We start from the raw sequence: 21,400 nt of genomic DNA, 5'->3' as shown, positions 1-21,400 counted from the left end.
TGAAACCAGGTTTGTGGAAAACGTTTAATGAATTATGCTTTGATGTGATGATAAAAGATGGGCCTGGAGACTTTATGCAAATGATAATATGCATAATATGACAGGCTTTTTGAGCCACTAGGTATCAACACTAGATACTTAGGTGCTGGAGATAAAATTACCCAATGTTGGGCACGTCTTTAACGATATGATTCTTTCATAATTATGACCATTATACAGTCGAAACAACCCTGTATTTGACTTTTCGCTGGTTTTCCGAGGTGACGATCTGTATATTTGATTGTAATAAAATATCAAATAAGATATTGCTATTGGATTTGGGTAAACTCTGCCAACTCTCAGAATTTCGATCAACTGCAAACTTGTTGTAATGTGGCCTAATGTGTCTGTGAAAAAATTATGACACAGTCATATAAAATATCATTACATCGGGCCATAAATGATGTGATATGATTCCACTTACTGTTGAACTGTCTGGGAAAATTTATTTGATTATAATTATATTCCCATTCTCTACTCACAAGTCCATCCTCAAATAACAAAGAAAAGGGAATACTTTCAAATCATCTTTATTGGTTTTGAAAGTCAAATAAGTTATATAGTGTTCTCAAAATTTGCATGAAAACTGAAAACAAAATGTACATCTGTCTATAAACAAACGCAAGTATTTTTTTTTCTAAAAAAAACGTACATATATAATTCAATTGCACCAAAAGATTGCCGTTCACCTGAAATACTGCCAGAATTGACAAAATACTCTCTTGATTTTTCTGCAAAACGTATAATAAACAAAATTACATTTTTTTTTTACCATAATAACTCAAGTTTCTTTCTGTTTTAAACTTGAAAAACCTAGATGGATGAATTTTGTCTACTAGTGAGTGTTCTTGAGGTTCTAACAAAAGCAAGAGTTTCAGAGTTGCCACTTTGTTGAGAAAATAAAAATTCCCTCTATTAAAATAATTAGGGATGTGTGTTTTCATATCAATCAGACTGTGTCCTTGTCGTTCAAGTGCTTTGCTCCTAAACAAATAGTAATTTAAATCTATGACACATTTACTGTTTGGAAAATTTCTTAACCTTTAAGCCTGCTAAATTTCTAAAATGGACTAGTCCATCATTTAATTTGGGCAAAACCACTTGTTATTCAAAGGGGTGTTCACTGAAAATTTTCTGATTAAACAGTGCAGAGCATGGTCAGCCTGCATGGTCACAAGGCCAAATCCACTCCCGTCTGCAGGCTAAGTAAGTTTCAACACAAGACTTCGAGAGAATATATTTCATAAGTAAACAATTATCATATTTTGTGTCGTAACAATTTTTATTTATTTTCTACTTCTATCCAGACTTTTGCAGGGCACTATAAAAAGACAGCCATATGTGGAATACTGTTGAAAAAAAGCATTTAAATAAATATTGACAAAGTATTTCTGGATACACTTCAATGTTGACTTGTTCTCTGTCACATACAACTGAACAGGAAAGCAAATGACTTCAGATGTAAAGCTTAACATACCACAGTTCCCTACCTGTTTAAGAAGCCAGTCACCTAATGTAAAAAAAAAATGACTGTTCTAGTAAATCTGTGAAAAGATCCTTTAAAATCATAGAACGCAACCAAGTCCAACTTGTCTTAAGCACCAACCTACCTTGAGCACTCGGACTGTGTTGTTCCAATGGTTAATACAGATTTGCCCTTATTGTCTTCAACGAGAGAATTAACTGCCTGCAGAATTCGGCAGGTCACCTTGTTCCTTATTACTTGTAAAAATCAAAAGATATCCTCCGATATCTAAAAACTAAAGAATCCAGAAAAATTATCTTCTTTTTGTTCACGATTTATTTACATTTAATGCTTAAAAAGAGATACCAGCCCCACTCCTAGAACATGTACATCTGTAAGACAACATTAATAGCACAACATCAAATGATATGTTTCAAAAAATGATATGAAAAGTGCTTTTGACATTGAAGCGGGCATGCCTCATGGCTGAGTTGCTCAAACCGTATCAAATGGTTAAGGTGCCCTCCAACTTAATCCTGAAATATTACCAACACAACATACAGCAACATTCTGAACACATTCAAAATATACAAAACAATATAAAAATTTCAAAACATATAGAAAAGTCCTCAACATCGTCTTAAATCAATATTTCTAAAGCTAAATCAACAGTTTCTTTTTAATGAATTATTATATGTATACTGTAAAATCGTTAATATTTGTGGGAGGACTAATTTTCGTGGTTACGTCAATCCACGAAATTTAATCCCAACAAACAAGTAAAATTCCATTTCAGTTTATGTTCAAAAGGTGAAATCCATGAATTCATATCCCCCACGAAATTGCCGTTTTGACCAAAACCAAGAAATTTTATACCCATGAAAATGATTTTACAGTATACTTATTATTTGATTTTGGCAGTTCTAAGCAAGCATGGAATGTCACGTGCTTGTATGAGCTACAAAAAACAGAAGAATTTGAAGAAGCATTACATACTGTGAAATCATTTTTACCGATCGACCGATGCGCGAATTTTAGACCGCGCTATTATTATTTTTTATTTTATTTTTTCATTTCTAAAATAGAAAATGTGCGAATTAAAGCCTGCGCGAAACAGTCCTTTTTTACGATTGTGCGAAATTTCATGCCAGTGAATTTAAATGATTTCACAGTATTATATATCTACAAGGCTTTTCAAGGGTTCACAATATCAGCTTACATACTCAAATGCACAAGAAATTTAGTTTATTATACCAAAAGAATATTATGGATATCAATAATAATAAACACAAGAGAGACCTGTTCTACATGTACATGTTTAACCAATTACAAAAGTGTATCTTATATATAAATGAATGCTGCCGTCATGCTGCATCCCTTCTTTATTTTCTTTTTTGTTTACTGTCACTAAAAAAATACTAGTAATCAATCAATCAAACAAGAGGGCCATGATGGCCCTATATACTGCTCACCAGAGCTCATCTGGCCTACTGACCTAGTTTTTGACCCCACATGACCAAGAGCTGAACTTGACCTAAAGATCATTAAAGACAAACATTCTGACTAAATTTCATAAAGATTTGGTTACAACTGTGGCCTCTAGAGTGTTCACAAGCTTTTCCTTTGATTTGACCGGTGACCTAGTTTTTGACCCCATGACCCAGATTTGAACTTGACCTATAGATTATCAAAACAAACATTCTGTTTAATTCTCATGAGTTTCAAACTTAAATTATGGTCTCTAGAGTGTTGAAAAGATTTTACTTTTATCTGGCCTAGTGACCTAGTTTTTGACCCCAAATGACCCAGACTGACCTAGAAATGATTAAGACAAACATTCTGACCCAGTTTCATAAAGACTGAGTCATAAATGTGGCCTAAAGTGTTCATAAGCTTATCCTTTGATCTGACCAGGTGACCTAGTTTTTGACCCCACATGACCCAGATTCAAACTTGACCTAAAATCATCAAGCTAAATTTTCTGACTAAGTTTCATAAATACTGGGTCACAACTGTGGCCTCTTGAGTGTTCACAAGCTTTTCCTTCGATTTGACCAGGTGACCTAGCTTTTAATCCAACATGATCCAGTTTCGAACTTGACCTAAAGATCATCAAGACTAACATTATGAACAAGTTTCATAAAGACTGGGTCACAAATGTGGTCTCTAGAGTGTTCACAAGCTTCTCCACTGATCTGACTTACTGTCCTAATTTTTGACCCCACATGACTCAGTTTCGAACCTGATCTAGAGATCATCAGGACTAACATTCTGACCATGTTTCATAAAGATTAGGCCACAAATGTGGTCTCTTGAGTGTTCACAAGTTTTCCTTTGATCTGACCTACTGACCCAGTTTTTGACCCCACATGACCCAGTTTCGAACTTACCTAGAGATTATCAAGACTAACATTCTGACAAAGTTTCATAAAGATTGGGTCAAAAATGTGGTCTCTAGAGTGTTCACAAGCTTTTCGTTTGATCTGACCTACTGACCTAGTTTTTTACCCCACATGACCCAGTTTGCGAACTTGACATAGAGATCATCAAGAGTTACATTCTGACCAAGTTTCATAAAGATTGGGTCAAAATTGTGGTCTCTTGAATGTTCACAAGCTTTTCCTCTGACCTGACCTACTGACCTAGTTTTTGACCCAACATGACCCAGTTTCGAACTTGACCTAGAGATCATCAAGACTAACATTCTAACCAAGTTTCATAAAGATTGGGTCATAAATGTGGTCTCTAGTGTTCCCAAGCTTTTCCACTGATCAGACCTACTGACCTAGTTTTTGACTCCACATGACCCAGTTTTGAACATGAGCCAGAGATCATCAAGACTAATATTCTGACCAAGTTTCATAAAAATTGGGTCACAAATGTGGCCTCTATAGTGTTCACAAGGCAATGTTGATGAACGACGGACAACTGACCACGCACGCCGACGGACAATGACTGGTCACAATAGCTCACCTTGAGCACTTTTTGCTCTGGTGAGCTAGAAAGAAAGAGACATAATGTTTGGGGCACTTCATTTTAAAACAGATATTAAGTGTTACACAGATATTGAAAATATGCTAATTCACTGACATTTTTATTAAAATTTTGATAAACTTGAACAAAAATCAATTAAAAATGCCAGTCTTAGTGCAGCTGAACCTCTGTTTACAAAATCTCTGAAGATTTTTGTTTGTTTCGGGTTCAATGCTGTTTTTCAACAGTATTTCAGTCATTTAACAGTGGGCAGTTAACCTAACCAGTGTTCCTGGATTATGTACCAGTACAAACCTGTTCTCTACATGAAACTGCCAACTTCCCCACATGAATCAGAGGTGTAGTACTAATGATTTCAGACACAATGTTGTTTATCAAATAGTCACAGAGAACATACACCCCGCCCGACGATCGAACTCACAACCCCACGATCCGTAGACCAACGCTCTACCGAGCTAAGTGGGCAGGCTTAAATCTCTGAAGAAAAAACACCTTCCACTATCAGTAAATTGACTTCTCCACAGAAACAATCGCTATATATAGATACAACAAATACACTTCATGTTTCCATGTACCATTCCCAGTTTGATGAAAAGCACCCATATTGCATTTCTCTTACATTAGAATGAGGATTATTTTCACACACAAAAAATAACTCCTTATGGTTCTCAGTTCAGTTAAGAAATGAATTTATTTTTTTCAGAGTCTATGAAAAATGAACGACAAAATATGTGCAGAAAAGCTTTGAATAACGCATGATTCTGGAAAAATATGATTGTTTCTTGTATGCACATTATATTTCATTTCCATTTATTTAATTTTTTTTTTAAGTTGCACAAAATTTTAATGTTGTTGTATATAACATAAGAATTTTCTTCAGTTATTCAGTTCACCAGACAGAACAACAGTTAATGAGAAGTCATCTAAAGAATTTTATCCCTGACTACATGTGCACATCGTCAAAAAACAGTTGCATATTATCAAAATTTGGTGCCTTTCCTTTTTCGGTTCATGCAATAGGAACATCGTAATTTTCAAAAATGCATTGCATAAATGTAAATATCAGACTGAAGCAAAGTTTAACTAGAAAACAACTCCAACTCTCTATTCCATCAATTTGCTGCCTTTATCAATCTGCCCTTTTTCTTAATTGGTAAGGAATGTGAATTTATCACCTTGCAATTTGATAATGACTAAAAACAAACATAATACTTTGAATAATTGCTCACACCTGTCCATCAAAGAAAAAGCAGGACAGTCACACGTATAAATTTGTATGTAGTGTAAGCATGAAAGTGCAAAACTATTAAGCTATAAACTGGGTCAAAGGTTACAAAATTTATGATTCTAGACCAGTCTAACAACTCGGCATCTGATTGGTTGAATCTGAACTCAGTTTTGAAATTGTCCAATGGTAAGATTTTATAACTGGTACAATGACCCAGTTTTATAACCTCCTGCCAAGTATCTGTGTATACATGAAATTCTTGAATTAGAAAAAGTAAGATGTCACAAGTTGCATTCTTAACGCAAGCACTTATTTCAATCAGTCAATAACTTAATAAATCCGTCACAGTGCCACAGCAAGTGTCTAGCATCTTTACATAGATACTTTCATTAAAAATCATAAAAGGCAAATAAAGTTATTTTCAAATATATAATGTATGTTTCAGTCAGTCAATATGTCCATCATAGTATCGCAGTAAAAGCGTGTAACATCGTTTGACAGATCCTTCCAACCTCGACAATAACTTTCAATGATCTCGAGTAACGTACATCTTGCTTGCTGGGATGACCTGAAAATATTGTTCAAAGATCTGAAAAATACCTTTACCAAGACAGAAGTCATGACTGCTTAACACCTAGTTGCCAGCCCTAACTGCAGTAATGAATTCAGTAAAGACATTTGTTACAATATTGCTTCAACCATATTCAACACTATATTATTAGTTCCAAATATTCAGGTAGAACAAAAACACTCAAAATTTAAAAACAAGAGTTCATAGAACACGAAATGCCCCCTATGATGCATTCAGTAACTGCACAAAAAACAAAAATCATTTGGTCACTGTGCACTGGACGTTTGACGTACTGACTTCAAATCAATAATTATGGGTCATTTACCAGTCATAAGTGACCTCCGTATCAAATGTGATCTTAGACCAAAGCATTCTCTAGTTATTGGGCAAAAAAAAGTTCTAGTGTTCCGGGTCAATGTGACCTTGACCTACTGACATTAACATCAATAGGGGTCATCTGCTGGTCATGACCAACACCCCTATCAACTTCATGATCCTAGGCCCAAGCGTTCTCAAGTTATCATCCAGAAACAGTTTAACTGTTCAAGGTCACTGTGATCTTGACTATTGACCTACTGACCTCAAAATAATTGGGGTCATATGCTGGTCTTGATCAACTCCCTTTTAAGTTTCATGATTCTAGGCCCAAGCATTCTCAAGCTGATGACCGGAAACGGTTTAACTATTTCAGGTCACTGCGACCTTGACCTTTGACCTACTAATCTCAAAATCAATAGGGGTCATTTTCTGATGACTTTTGAGCTCAAAACCAATAGAGGTCATCTGCTGGTCATGACCAACCGCCCTATAAAGTTTCATAATTCAAGGCCCAAGCGTTCTTGAGTTATCATCCATAAACCGTTTAACTATTCCGGGTCACTGTGTCCATGACCTTTGACCTCAAAATCAATAGGGGTCATCTGCTGGTCATGACCAACCGCCCTATAAAGTTTCATGATTCTAGGACCAAGCATTCTTGAGTTACTGTTCCGGGTCACTGTGACCTTGATCTTTGACCTACTGACCTCAAAATCAATAGGGGTCTTCTGCTGGTAACGATAAACCTCCCTATCAACTTTCATGATCCTAGGCTGTGGCGTTCTTGAGTTATCATCCGGAAACCAATTGGTCTACATACCGACCAACAATCTGCAGAACATTATACCTCTCCTTCTTCGAAGGGGGGACATTACAATTATAGGTTATTAGATTTGAGCAATAGTATCGAGCAATATGCATGAGTTTTGCAGCGGAAATATTGCACAACTTTAGGAGGGCAATATTATTCCGCAAAAGAATGCATATTTCTTGATGCAAATCTAATGATCTTTTACATACGCATCTACACTTAAAATTATTACATAAATGATGCAAATCTGTTATTAAGCCCGAGTGAAACTGAAAATCGACATTCATTATACTGACGTCACAAATGATGCCATACACCCTATATCAAATTTAAACGTCAATATGGAAAATCATCCGTGCAGTCTGATCATGATCTGCACTGTTCGCCATTCAGCCAGTATCTTTTTGGTAAGCACCCCTTTTTTACTGTTAAAGGTACTGTCCAAATTGAAAGATGGACAAGTTTATTATAGAAATTTAGCAGGATAAGGGTTAAATACTGTTGGAAATCAAGCCAACTTACCCATTCCTGATGACCTTTGACCTGATTTTAACCATCATTTGTTCCATTTTATCCCTGTCGCTTTGTTCTAGATCTCTACCAATAGACTGTAACTGAAATCATAGGTTTAACACTTATAAAATCATAGCTATATATTCTTTTTGGATGAATAAGAATTATAAGTAATAAAAGTATTTCAAAATGTGTAAAAAAATTGTGAAAACAAGTGTTGGTGTCCATCCTTTTAGTATCAGTTATTACAGGAATGTGTTAAAACTTACTTCTATACTTGTAACTCACTGAAATCACAAGACATGACCAAACACAATGCACATGACTGTACTTAAATTTCATTTAATGCGACTTGTTTTGGGCTATATTAGCCCTTCTTTAGGGATACACATTTAATCACATAACTTAGATTCATGTTCCAAAACTAGATTTTATGTTCTAACAAGAGGGCCAAGATGGCCCTAGGTCACTCACCTAAGAAACACACCATAACAGTGTAAAACATGTTTGACCTTGTGATTTCATGGAAACAAATGTTCTGACCAATTTTCATTAAGACTGAACCAAAAAATTGGTCTCTTGCGTTAAAACAAGCATTTTCTTAGATATGACCTAGTTTTTGACCCTAGATAACCCATGTTCAAACTCGACCTAGATTTTATCAAGGCAATCATTCTGTCCAAAATTCACGAAGATCAATTGAAAAATACAGCCTCTATCACATACACAAGTTTTTTCTTTGATTTGACCAAGTGACCTGTTTTTGACCTCAGATGACCCATATTCAAATTCGACCTAGATTTCATTAAGGCAATCATCCTGACCAAATTTCATAAAAATCAATTGAAAAAAACAGTCTCTATCGCATACACAAGATTTTTCTTTAATTTGACCTAGTGACCTAGTTTTTGACCTCAGATAACCCATATTCAAACTCCACCTAGATTTCATCAAGGCAATCACTCTGACCATATTTCATGAAGATCAATTGAAAAATACATCCTCTATTGCATACACAATGTTTTTCTTCGATTTGACCTAGTGACCTAGTTTTTGACCCCAGATGACCCATTTTCGAACTCGGCCTAGATTTTATCAAGGTAATCATTCTGGCTAAATTTCATGAAGATCAGTTGAAAAATACAGCCTCTATTGCATACACAAGGTTTTTCTTTGACTTGACCTAGTGACCTAGTTTTTGACCCCATATGACCCATTTTCGAACTTGGTCTAAATTTCATCAAGGTTATCATTATGACCAAAATTCATGAAGATCAATTGAAAAATACAGCCTCTATCGCATACACAAGGTTTTTCCTTGATTTGACCTAGAGACCTAGTTTTTGACCCCAGATGACCCATTTTCGAACTCGGCCTAGATTTCATCAAGGTTATCATTCTGACCAATATTCATGAAGATTAATTGAAAAATACAGCCTCTATCGCATACACAAGGTTTTTCTTTGATTTGACCTAGTGACCTAGTTTTTGACCCCAGATGACCCATTTTCGAAATCGGCCTAGATTTCATCAAGGTTATCATTCTGTCCAATACTCATGAAGAATAATTGAAAAATACAGCCTCTATCGCATACACAAGGTTTTTCTTTGATTTGACCTAGTGACCTAGTTTTTGACCCGAGATTACCCATTTTCGAACTCGGCCTAGATTTCATCAAGGTTATCATTCTGACCAATATTCATGAAGATTAATTGAAAAATACCGCCTCTATCGCATACACAAGGTTTTTCTTTGATTTGACCTAGTGACCTAGTTTTTGACCCGAGTTGACCCATTTTTGAACTCGGCCTAGATTTCATCAAGGCAATCATTCTGACCAATATTCATGAAGATCAATTCAAACAGCCTCTATCGCATACACAAGGTTTCTCCTTGATTTGACCTAGTGACCTAGTTTTTGACCCGAGATGACCCATTTTCGAACTCGGCCTAGATTTCATCAAGGTTATCATTCTGACCAATATTCATGAAGATTAATTGAAAAATACAGCCTCTATCGCATACACAAGGTTTTTCTTTGATTTGACCTAGTGACCTAGTTTTTGACCCCAGATGACCCATTTTCGAAATCGGCCTAGATTTCATCAAGGTTATCATTCTGTCCAATACTCATGAAGAATAATTGAAAAATACAGCCTCTATCGCATACACAAGGTTTTTCTTTGATTTGACCTAGTGACCTAGTTTTTGACCCGAGATTACCCATTTTCGAACTCGGCCTAGATTTCATCAAGGTTATCATTCTGACCAATATTCATGAAGATTAATTGAAAAATACCGCCTCTATCGCATACACAAGGTTTTTCTTTGATTTGACCTAGTGACCTAGTTTTTGACCCGAGTTGACCCATTTTTGAACTCGGCCTAGATTTCATCAAGGCAATCATTCTGACCAATATTCATGAAGATCAATTCAAACAGCCTCTATCGCATACACAAGGTTTCTCCTTGATTTGACCTAGTGACCTAGTTTTTGACCCGAGATGACCCATTTTCGAACTCTGCCTAGATTTCATCAAGTTTATCATTCTGACCAATACTCATGAAGATTAATTGAAAAATACAGCCTCTATCGCATACACAAGGTTTTTCTTTGATTTGACCTAGTGACCTAGTTTTTGACCCGAGATGACCCATTTTCGAACTCGACCTAGATTTCATCAAGGTCATCATTCTGACCAATATTCTTGAAGATTAATTGAAATATACAGCCTCTATCGCATACACAAGCTAAATGTTGACAGACGACAGACGACAGACGTCGGACATCGAGCGATCAGAAAAACTCTCCTGAGCATTGCTCAGGTGAGCTAAAAATAGATTTTAGTGAATTATGTCAGTTTATTTGTTAAGGAGATGCTCTCTTTAATCTGTGAAATACAATAACTTATAACTTACTTGTTCATTAAGGCATTCAAATTCATCATTATCACTGTGGTCACTGTCCAGGATCATGTTGAAACATTCATATAGTGGTGAGACTAGAGGCTTAAATACTTCTCCTCCCGCGGTCCTCAGCGTGCCAAAAATCTGACACATAAAACTTAAAATGTTCAAAAATTTTGACACCGACTTCGAACGAAGATTGTCTTTATCTGTAAAATAGAAAAAATATAATTAATGTGCCGCGCCATGAGAAAAACTTTTCAAAATTACCACCTCCACCGTATCTGCATAAACAGAAGATAGATCTGAGAAAAGACAAATATTCCTACCTTTATAATCTGCTTGAATCATTGACAACAATAACGACCTAAACTTTGTTCCATTCACCTCCAATGCTGCAAGTTTTTCACAAATAAAAGCTCCAGTTTTTGCATATTCTCTGTCCGAGGTAAATTTTGAATACACTTGCTCCGTGACATGCTTTATGTCACTGTCATTACTGGAGGCAGATTCCGCTAACTGATACAAGTTGTTTAGCTCCTGATCGCTGACGTCGAGCGTCAGACTGTCTAGAACATGCTGTAACTCTAAGATGCTGTCCTGCCGTGACATCCCAGGTTCTTCTTTCTTAACTTCCACACCATTTTCTGTAGCCTGTGAAAATTTCAAGTAACAAATTTTGAACAAGTTAAACTTAAATTAATTTGAAATAATGATGGAGTTCATGCCTTTCAACAGAATACACTGATGCAAATTTTATGCATTTCTCATTTTCTGTCTTTAATCCATTTAAAAATCGCAACCGATATTTTTTCATTATTTTTTTTTAACTGTCAATTGAAATATAACTATATAGAAATAATTTATCAAATCCCAATAATAAGGCAGTCTGAAAGTCAGCTACAATGTATATACCTCACTGCTGTTATGGATAGTGAAAGGGTTGATGGTAATAAGTGGAGGCATTGATGTTGTAAAGTAGATTTTATAGTCCTTGTGCTGACATGGCTGACTCATGATTTCTGCACTGCACAGTGTCTTGATGAAAATCCTTCAAGGGGTTTAGGAGATACTGAGCATACACAAAATGGAAGGTTCAAACCTTTGACCTTGAGTTGTGACCTTGACCTTGAGCCAACATGGCTGATTCATGAGTTCTGCAAATTGTCTTGATGAGGTGATTATTTGATCCAGGTTTCATGAAAATCTAATGAAACAAGAGCTGTCGGATGACAGCGTGCTCGACTATTCGAAGAATTGATTGAAGAATGGGGTCAAAATATTTCCATAGTTTTTCAGACTAAACAAAAAAATGAATTAAACAAAAAATGTTCCTGTATTTGTGGATTTCGATTAGTCTTGCACTAACTGGCAATGTGTGACCATGATGGCAAATATGTTAAGTTATATGTTTGGCAAAACATGGACTTATATGAAAAATTTAACTAATTTCCAAGTCCAAAAAGGGCCATAATTCAGTCAAAATAGTTGTCAGTTATGTACTCTTGCCTACAGATGGAAATCATGTTGATAAACTAGTGTTAAAAGTTTCAAAGCCACAGCTCAAATCGTCACCTCAACGCGAAACTAGTCTATGTGTATATAGAAATAGAAGCAGATAGACTAGTTTCGCGTTGAGGCCACGAAATAGTTTTGACAAAACGCTGACTTGTTAAAAAAAACTGAACAAATTTCAAAGTCCAAAAAGGGCCATAATTCAGTCAAAATAGTTGTCAGAGTTATGTACTCTTGCCTACAGATGGAAATCATAATGATAAACAAGTGTTTAAAGTTTAAAAGCCAAAATGTCAAATAGTCTTGACAAAACATGGACATATATAAAACAAAACCAATTTCCAAGTTCAAAAAGGGCCATAATTCAGCCAAAAAAGATGAGAGAGTTACGTACTCTTGCCTATTGATAGAGACTATTATACTGAACAAGATATAAAAGTTTCAAAGCCATATGTCAAACACTTTACACAAAATATAAACTGGTACGAAAAACTTAACCATGATTTCTAAGTCAAAAGGGGCCATAATTCAGTCAAAATGCTTGATGGAGTTATGTACTCTTGCCTACAACTGGACATTGTGATGGTAAACAAGTGTTGAAAGTTTCAAAGCTTTATCTCAAAAGACTTTGTCAAAATGTGGACTGGTACGAAAAACTTAACCAAGATTTCTAAGTCAAAAAGGGGCCATAATTCAACCAAAATGCTTGATGGAGTTATGTACTCTTGCCTACAACTGGACATGGTGATGGTAAACAAGTGTTGAAAGTTTCAAAGCTTTTTCTCAAAAGACTTTGTCAAAATATGAACTGGTACGAAAAACTTAACCAAGATTTCTAAGTCAAAAGGGGCCATAATTCAGTCAAAATGCTTGACAGAGTTATGTACTCTTGCCTATAACTGGACATGGTGATGGTAAACAAGTGTTGAAAGTTTCAAAGCTTTATCTCAAAAGACTTTGTCAAAATGTGGACTGGTACGAAAAACTTAACCAGGGTGTGACGCCGACGCCGTGGTGAGTAGGATAGCTCTACTTATTCTTCGAATAGTCGAGCTAAAAGTAGGGGTTTAAGATACGGAGCGGATGGACAGTGGGATTAACAAGAGCTGTCACAGGAGACAGCGTGCTCGACTATTTCGATGCTGGATAATGAAACTGGGCATATCTGAGGAAACTAGAGCTATCCCTGGAGTGTTTAATGACTCCAATTGTGGATGAAGATATTGCACAATAGCCTGAGTCTATGTCAAAAATATCAACTTAAAGTAATAAGAGAGGTAAAGATAAAATGTATCAAAACACTATATAAGTATATCCTAAGCAAAAAGGGGCATAACTCATTAATTATTGGTGCCAGAGTTATGCAGCTTGTGTCATATAGTGTGGGTGATGATGTTGAACAAATGTTTTAAGTTTGAATCAAATCCATTCAGTTATAACAAAGACAGAGTGAAAGTGCATCAAAACTTTAACCTAAAATTCTAAGTAAAAAGGGGGAATAATTAATAAAAGATTGGTGCCAGAGTTATGCACCTTGCATCATATGATAAGGGTAATGATGTTGAACAATTGTTTAAGTTTGAATCAGATCCATTCAGTAATAACAGAGATAGAGTGAAAGTGCACCAAAACTTTAACCTGAAATTCTAAGTAAAAAGGGGAATAATTCATGAAAAATTGTGCCAGAGTTATGCATCTTGTGTCATATGATGCGGGTGATGATGTTGAACAATTATTTTAAGTTTGAATCAAATCCATTCAGTAATAACAGAGGTAGAGTGAAAGTGCACCAAAACTTTAACCTGAAATTCTAAGTAAAAAGGGGGAATAATTCATGAAAAAATGGTGCCAGAGTTATGCACCTTGTGTCATATGATGTGGGTGATGATGCTGAACAACTATTTTAAGTTTGAATCAAATCCATTCAGTAATAACAGAGGTAGAGTGAAAGTGCACCAAAACTTTAACCTGAAATTCTAAGTAAAAAGGGGGAATAATTCATGAAAAAATGGTGCCAGAGTTATGCACCTTGTGTCATATGATGTGGGTGATGATGCTGAACAACTATTTTAAGTTTGAATCAAATCCATTCAGTAATAACAGAGGTAGAGTGAAAGTGCACCAAAACTTTAACCTGAAATTCTAAGTAAAAAGGGGGAATAATTCATGAAAAAATGGTGCCAGAGTTATGCACCTTGTGTCATATGATGTGGGTGATGATGTTGAACAACTATTTTAAGTTTGAATCAAATCCATTCAGTAATAACAGAGATAGAGTGAAAGTGCATCAAAACTTTAACCTGAAAATCTAAGTGAAAAGGGGGGATAATTCATGAAATATTGGTGCCAGAGTTATGGCCCTTATGTCAGATGATGTGGAAGATGATGAGGAATAAGTATTTCAAGTTTGAATCAAATCCATCAAGTAATTACAGAGATAAGTTGAAAAAAGAGAAAGTGCACCAAAACTTTAACCAAGGTGGGGACGCGGAAAGACGCCGACGCCGGGGCGAGTAGGATAGCTCTCCTTATACTTCGTATAGTCGAGCTAAAAATATGGCGTGCACTTTCAAATCAAATTTAGCCCTTTCTATCAGCATGCATTATACATGTATGCACTCACATGTTAAAAAGAGGAAACAGTGAATCTGAGTGACATAGCAATTATTTTCAACTTTTGGATAGAGGAAAAATGACTTATCATTTCTTTCAAAATGCCTTACCATCCATCGCATGCTCTCCTTCGGGTCATAAAAACACTTAAGTACACGACATCCAGGGATTGAATTTAACTTTTTTTCCACTAGCATTATTTTCTTCTGCCATTTTTTCCACTAGCAAAATGGTGGGTTCCACTAGAAATTATTTAAAGGCTGTTTATGTGCTAAATTTATTAAGTTGTTTTGTTTCATATAAAAGTTTAATGTTAGTTCCATTTCCCACATTTTCACGGTTTGAACAGGCCGGGACTTTCTGGTTTCAAAAGTACAAACCAAAGAACTCAATGATTCATTGGACTTTTGGCTGGAGTTATAGATTCTTTAAAGTCACTGGTGTCACTAGCATTTTCAGTTTCCGCGGACCATTTTTGCAGCAGCGAATCACCGACAAAAAACAAAAACAAATATCGTTTAAGACATGCTAGATGCTTACTTAGATATTTGATAATTATGTTTGTATAAAGCGTCTACAAGCGGCAATGTGATTATCTGTAAAATAATTACCCCAAACGAGTTTTTAAAGATCAAAGGACAGTTTTGGAGAATTTGTCGATTTTCGAACCTGATCACGTGTGTTCGGGTTTAACGTCTTTTTCAACAATTTTTCAGTCATATAACTGACGGTGTCTACTTGTAGCAGTGAGCACAATGCCCAACTTTATAGTTGTGCCTCACTGGAATATCACGCCGTAGGCTCGTGGCATGATACCCCACCCAGTCACATTATACTGACACCGGGCTGACCAGTTCTAGCACTATCCTCTTAATGCTGAGAGCCAAGCTAGGAAGCTACTAGTACCATTTTTTACGTCTTTGGTATGACGAGGCCGGGGATTGAACCCACGACCTCCAGCACTCAAAGCAGACGCTCTACGACTAGCCTACCGAGGCAGCATATTGATGTGTGAATACAAATATGTCATATTATGTAAATAATGTTCTACTTGGTAAAAGTTGTTAAAGTACTACATGTATTGTATCCTTTTAGTATTTTGAAGTGTATCAATCAGATCGGATATCCATGCATTTCATCGCACTGCATTGTGAGCTACAAGCGGAGGGGAAAGCAAATGCCAATTTGTAATTGGGAAGCGTTAAATGTTTCACAAGTGTTCATCGTTTTTGTTTCCATAAAGTAACATTTTAGGCAATATGAAGATGTCAATGATTTGTAAATTAAATCACTTAAGAGAATGAACACCTTTAGCAGTCAGTGGTGTAACTGTTTTAAGTTATGTAACATATTTCAGTTACTTTTTCAAGCATTTTATAACCTGTATTAGTTATAAAATATAGATAACCCAGGTAAGTTATTCAAAAAAAGCCTTTTTGCTGTTCTTACAAAGTGACCTTTAAAGTGTAATTAGTAGCAAACTGTCGTTAATCAAATTCTCTTTTAGTCTGATTATGACCTGATGAGCATAATGGGATGTTAAGAGTTTTATAGCTTTAAAACCATTTGCGTAAGACTTAATCAGCCTTGCATAAATAAATTTACTGCATAGCTGGAAAGATAAAAGGCCAAGGATTCAGGAAATGACTGCATTAGTCACATTCAAAATGAGGAAATGACACAGGAGGGCTTTGTAATTTTTTATGATAACTGAAACAAGTTATGAAAGTAAACACAATAACTCAAATGTGTTATAAACTGTGATAACTTGAAACAGTTACACCCCTGACTGTTTAGATTTCAAACGTGATATTCAACATAAACTGTCCATATTAATAGATCCATGAATGCGGCACAGCAAGCAGAGTATGTTTACATTTGAGACAGGCTGTATGGGTGTTGAATTCCTATGTCCCACTTGTCCGACTCTGGACTTTTTGACGACGGACAAGTGAGTTTTTGCATTCCAATTGTCCGCAGAAAAGCATAAATTTTCTGGTTTGAAATGAGAAAAGAATAATTTTGAAACGCTGAACATTGGTTTCAAGTTTATGGAGTTTGTAAGCGAATCTGACGTACAAGATGAATGTTTCACCCTCCTACCGTCTCTCGACTTCAGCAGTTTTAGTTAAACTAAATTTAGCATTTTTTTCTGCTTTCTATTTTGTTCCCTGTCTCGGTCTCACGTGATTTTGCACATGATAACTCAGCGAATAGAGACCGGAAACGTAAAACAGTTACCAGAAAGTTTGGGGAAAATTCGTCATTGCAACTTTGTCTGCTGACAAAATCAACAAAGCACAAAGAGCTCACCCCGCACCAGTAAGAGTCTGAAAGTTTCGTGTGTCCTAATACTGTTTCGCATGGCATGATGGGCAGTCTTCTAGGCATTTCTGTTTAATGCTTGACTGCCTCGCGGATGAACACAAAAAAGCTTGTTTTTTAAAACAGTTACAGTATTCCACTTTATTATGTTTGCTTTTGTTACTACTAGATTGTTGTCCAAGGTAAAGAAATACTATTAGTTTCATGCATGCTTAAATGTTGAAAATCCGGGCAGGAAAGTTTTGACTGCGGACAAGTAGATTTTTAGTCTAATTTGTCTGTGGACAAGTGAAAAATATTGGGATTTCCACACCCCTGCCTGGATAAAGAAAATTATCATTCTTAAATCAAGTGCCCTGTGTGAAATCTGACATTGTCATAAATATTGCTCAATTTACTATATTTTGTGACAATCAGAACATTTTGTTTCTTTGTTTAAATATCTAAGGGGAGTTACTTATGTGAGGACAATCAGCAAAACAGAAGTGAGCTAGATTTGAAACAAATTAAAATAATGTGCGTAAAAAAAGGTGTGCCAGGTTAGAGAAGCTTTTGTTAATTATAATTTTTTTATAACTTACACGTATGTGGTTGTATTTTATTTGTAGCAGCTTTTAAATGGCTGTTTAGCCATGACATTTGCACATCCATGATTGTTCCTTTGAAGTCTTAAGCAGTTGTCATTTTTTTTCTATTTTTAAATACTGGTCCAGTGCCTAAATCCGGACGGTGCTTAATAATTCGGACACTTTTAAAAAATGCTTTACGATCATGGTTTTTTACTGGAATGAACATGATCGAAGCATACGAATGCTTTGATGACCAGTCGTCAACAACAGTGTGTGAATTTAAGTATTTCCAGAGAAAATTACCTTCAAATATCCGCACCGCTAAAAGTAAAAATTGTGTGTTGTGGGAGAGGACGTCATACAGCGCAGGCCAGTTTTAAATATGAGGTGCAGCGAGGTACTGATTTAATGAGAAAACAATTCTGCCTGTTTCAGACGACTCTTTTTCTTAGATTGATCAAAACATGTTTTACAATTCTGTACTACCCTGAGTATTTATTTAAGAAATTTTACCGATTTCTGTTGAATAATCATTATTTCAAAAGAGAAGAAAGTGCCAGCATTTTGCAGACAAGGGAAACAATTCATAAGATAAAATCGGCGCGTCGTCATTATAGTGCATAGTTGCGTCAAAAAGTATAACGACAGCAACAGAATCTGCATGTAGGTGAGAAAAGTTGTAAACATTAATTTGTGCTAAGATTTTATTGCATATTATATTATTGTTATATTTGGCAGTTACACATTAAATTAGAAACTAGTCCACATCATCACGTGATTAACACGTAATAATATTTCAATCGAACGGAGATGCCTGTATACATTTACAGGACTGAATCTGACTGCTTTGTTTCAAACAAAGTCGTGTTAATTGTTAGTTTTTGGTGCACAGATTTGTTGTATTTCATACCGGAATAGTGTCCGAATATTTAAGCACTCTGAAGGTCTATTTTGACAGCTTTTACTGGCCCAATTCGGATGACTTTTTCTATGATAAAATCAGCAATATACGACTTTCTTGTTTTGCATAGAGATTTATATAAAGTGCAGTTTCAGAATGCAAAGTTATCGTCATAAAACCACCAGAAGTGTCCAGATTTAGGCACTGGACCAGTACTTATTTCCAGGGTTCGAATTTAGCCATATTTTCTACTTGCATTTTTTCGCAAGTGGTATTTTTTTTAACTTGCTAAATAAAAAACAACTTGCATTTTCCGCGACTTGTCACTTTATTACAACATTAACACAAACATTAACGTGACGAGTCAAGCCAATCGTATCTGCGCTATGTAAATAGTAACTTATTATAGATTATCAAAAAACCCACCGGATGCGGTAAACGTCATCAAAATTAGCGCAGGTACTTGTCAGCAGTTGAAAAGACATGCGCACGGGACATGTATCGAGTGTAAACTTCCGTTTACGACGAAAGATGAAAGAGTGCTCCGAAATTCGTTCTGCAAATGACAATGCGCTGCAATGACCTCGAGTTGTTAAAGAAAGAACAGTGTAAGATCGAGACGACCGTTAGAAATGCACATTATTCGGCCAAAGATTTTCACCCGCAAAAAATGCTGGTGTCTGAAATCTCACCTCGCAGTTTGAAATTTGCACTCGCATTTCGCGAGTATGCGAGCTTAAATTCGAACCCTGATTTCTGCAATATGATCAAACACATGAATATTATCCATCAAGTATATGAAAGATACATGTGTAGGGTATTGTTGGTATGGATATTAAGTAATATCTTGTTGGAAGTGGCTTTATCCGCCTATAAACTTACTATCACTACACTTCTCCCCCTTTTCTTTTCAGAGCTTACCAGCTCTCCAGAATGACACTCAAAGCTCACCGCATGAGTCCGTCAAACACTTCTTACACCATTAAAGTAAACACTGGGAGAGAAAATACCAAGGTCCCTAATGGGGCTCGAACCCCGGACCTCGTGATTTTTGGGTTCTGGACTGTCTATAAATGGTTTTATAAATATATCATCATTATTGACCAAACAATATGCTGAATGCCGATGGTTCCCATGGGAACATATACGCTGATATCCTGTCTCACAAAGCACGTGTATACGATTTATAGATGTTTTTATTGCATTTTCATTTCTTGCAGAATCAATACACTAGATATCATAACAAGTATGTAAAGTAAATCATCAAATTCTTTTTAATCTGCAAAATCAAAGTATATTTCATACCCCACCCACTATTTCGTTACAGAGCCAAAATATTCAATAGCTTCCCGTTTGCGTAAGCTCCAGGATTAAAGCAAGTTTTGTAACTTGAAATGTACATAAACCTTTGAGTCTCCAGATGCACTATCACCAGGTCGTGTTTGTGCTTCCTGTGGCAGGTCTCTAGCCAATAAGCCTCTTCCCCTGCCTCTACCACGTCCGACTGCGGCCATTTTGGAATCTGGACGGTGCATATGCACGCTTTATCTGGGTTATTTAGTCCAGGACAAGGTAAGGATGAACACCACTAAATCCGGATTTTCTTTATTTTATATAAAATCCACTCAATTTAAAACCATTTTTTCGACATTTTCTAGCATATCAGATTTTCAGAGACTTATATTCCCATAAAGAACTATATCGCTACTTTAGAAAAACAAAAAGAAAGGGGATGGGGAGGGCGTTAAATACAACCTGCTGAATTTATTCCTTTTCGCTTCTTTCAATTTCACTTTTCAAAACATACGCAGCCATTTTTACATAGCCGATTTCGATAGAATGCTAAGTGATACAAACTGAAGCGCGGTAGCGTAAAAGAATACACGAGTCTATTGAGAGGCGCGAGGAAAGGGAGAAAAATTAACACTATTTATATTTGGACTAGATCTACTAGACCATCGGAGCTTGTATCAATTTGGTAGTGATCTGCCTGAAACCACCCATATCTGTATCTGTATTGGTAGATCTACTCGAAATTATCTCACTAATGAGCAGCTATTATCTCTTGGACGTAGCGGTTATACTCGCTTGTTTCGGTCAACTTGTCTGCATTGCCACAATTGATTTTTTATCAGAAATGATTTTAATGGCCCAGGCTTAACTTCTTAGAAGTGTTTAGGGGTTGCAGGCTACTGATCCGTATCGTTATTGACATAAATGCATGCTATATGATAGCACATCCTGCATTTCCTCCATATGATTTTTTTTTTCTCAGAAAAAAGTGAAATATTATTGTTCATTACGTGTTTAAATAAACCTCCAGCCAAATAAAGGAAATAGGCCTACAATCCCAGTGGTAGGCCTATGCCTGGTATAGCCCTTCGGCAATAAACGAAATTGACGTATATAGATCTATTTTCGTCCTTGTGTACATTACCCGGCCATGAAATATGAACGCAGGAAACGTGTCAAAATATTCGACTGAATAATAGGCACGATAAGTTTCCGTTCCATGTACTGAGGACTATTTTTATATGTACTCGCAGGGGCGTCGGAAGTGGGGCCGCAGGGGCCGCGACCGCGGCCCCAATAATTTGCCCAAAAACGATTTTTTTTTTTGTAAATTCATA

General features: G+C 36.0%; 1 protein-coding gene across 1 annotated transcript; it reads right to left on the bottom strand.

The window, feature by feature from the left end:
* Positions 1-553: 553 nt before the first annotated feature.
* LOC123542325 (CBP80/20-dependent translation initiation factor-like) lies at positions 554-20,289 on the bottom strand. The gene is made up of 5 exons (XM_045328125.2): positions 20,177-20,289; positions 11,177-11,501; positions 10,860-11,056; positions 7,949-8,040; positions 554-6,294 (listed from the first exon to the last, which is right to left on the bottom strand). The coding sequence occupies exons 1-5, from the start codon at positions 20,282-20,284 to the stop codon at positions 6,168-6,170; spliced, it is 849 nt and encodes a 282-aa protein (XP_045184060.1). The 5' UTR covers positions 20,285-20,289; the 3' UTR covers positions 554-6,167.
* Positions 20,290-21,400: the final 1,111 nt, after the last annotated feature.

This window comes from Mercenaria mercenaria, chromosome 19, assembly GCF_021730395.1.
Source record: "Mercenaria mercenaria strain notata chromosome 19, MADL_Memer_1, whole genome shotgun sequence".
Lineage (NCBI taxonomy): Eukaryota > Metazoa > Mollusca > Bivalvia > Venerida > Veneridae > Mercenaria > Mercenaria mercenaria.
The sequence above is the reverse complement of the archived record's forward strand: the minus strand, read 5'-3'. Positions and strand labels throughout refer to the sequence as shown.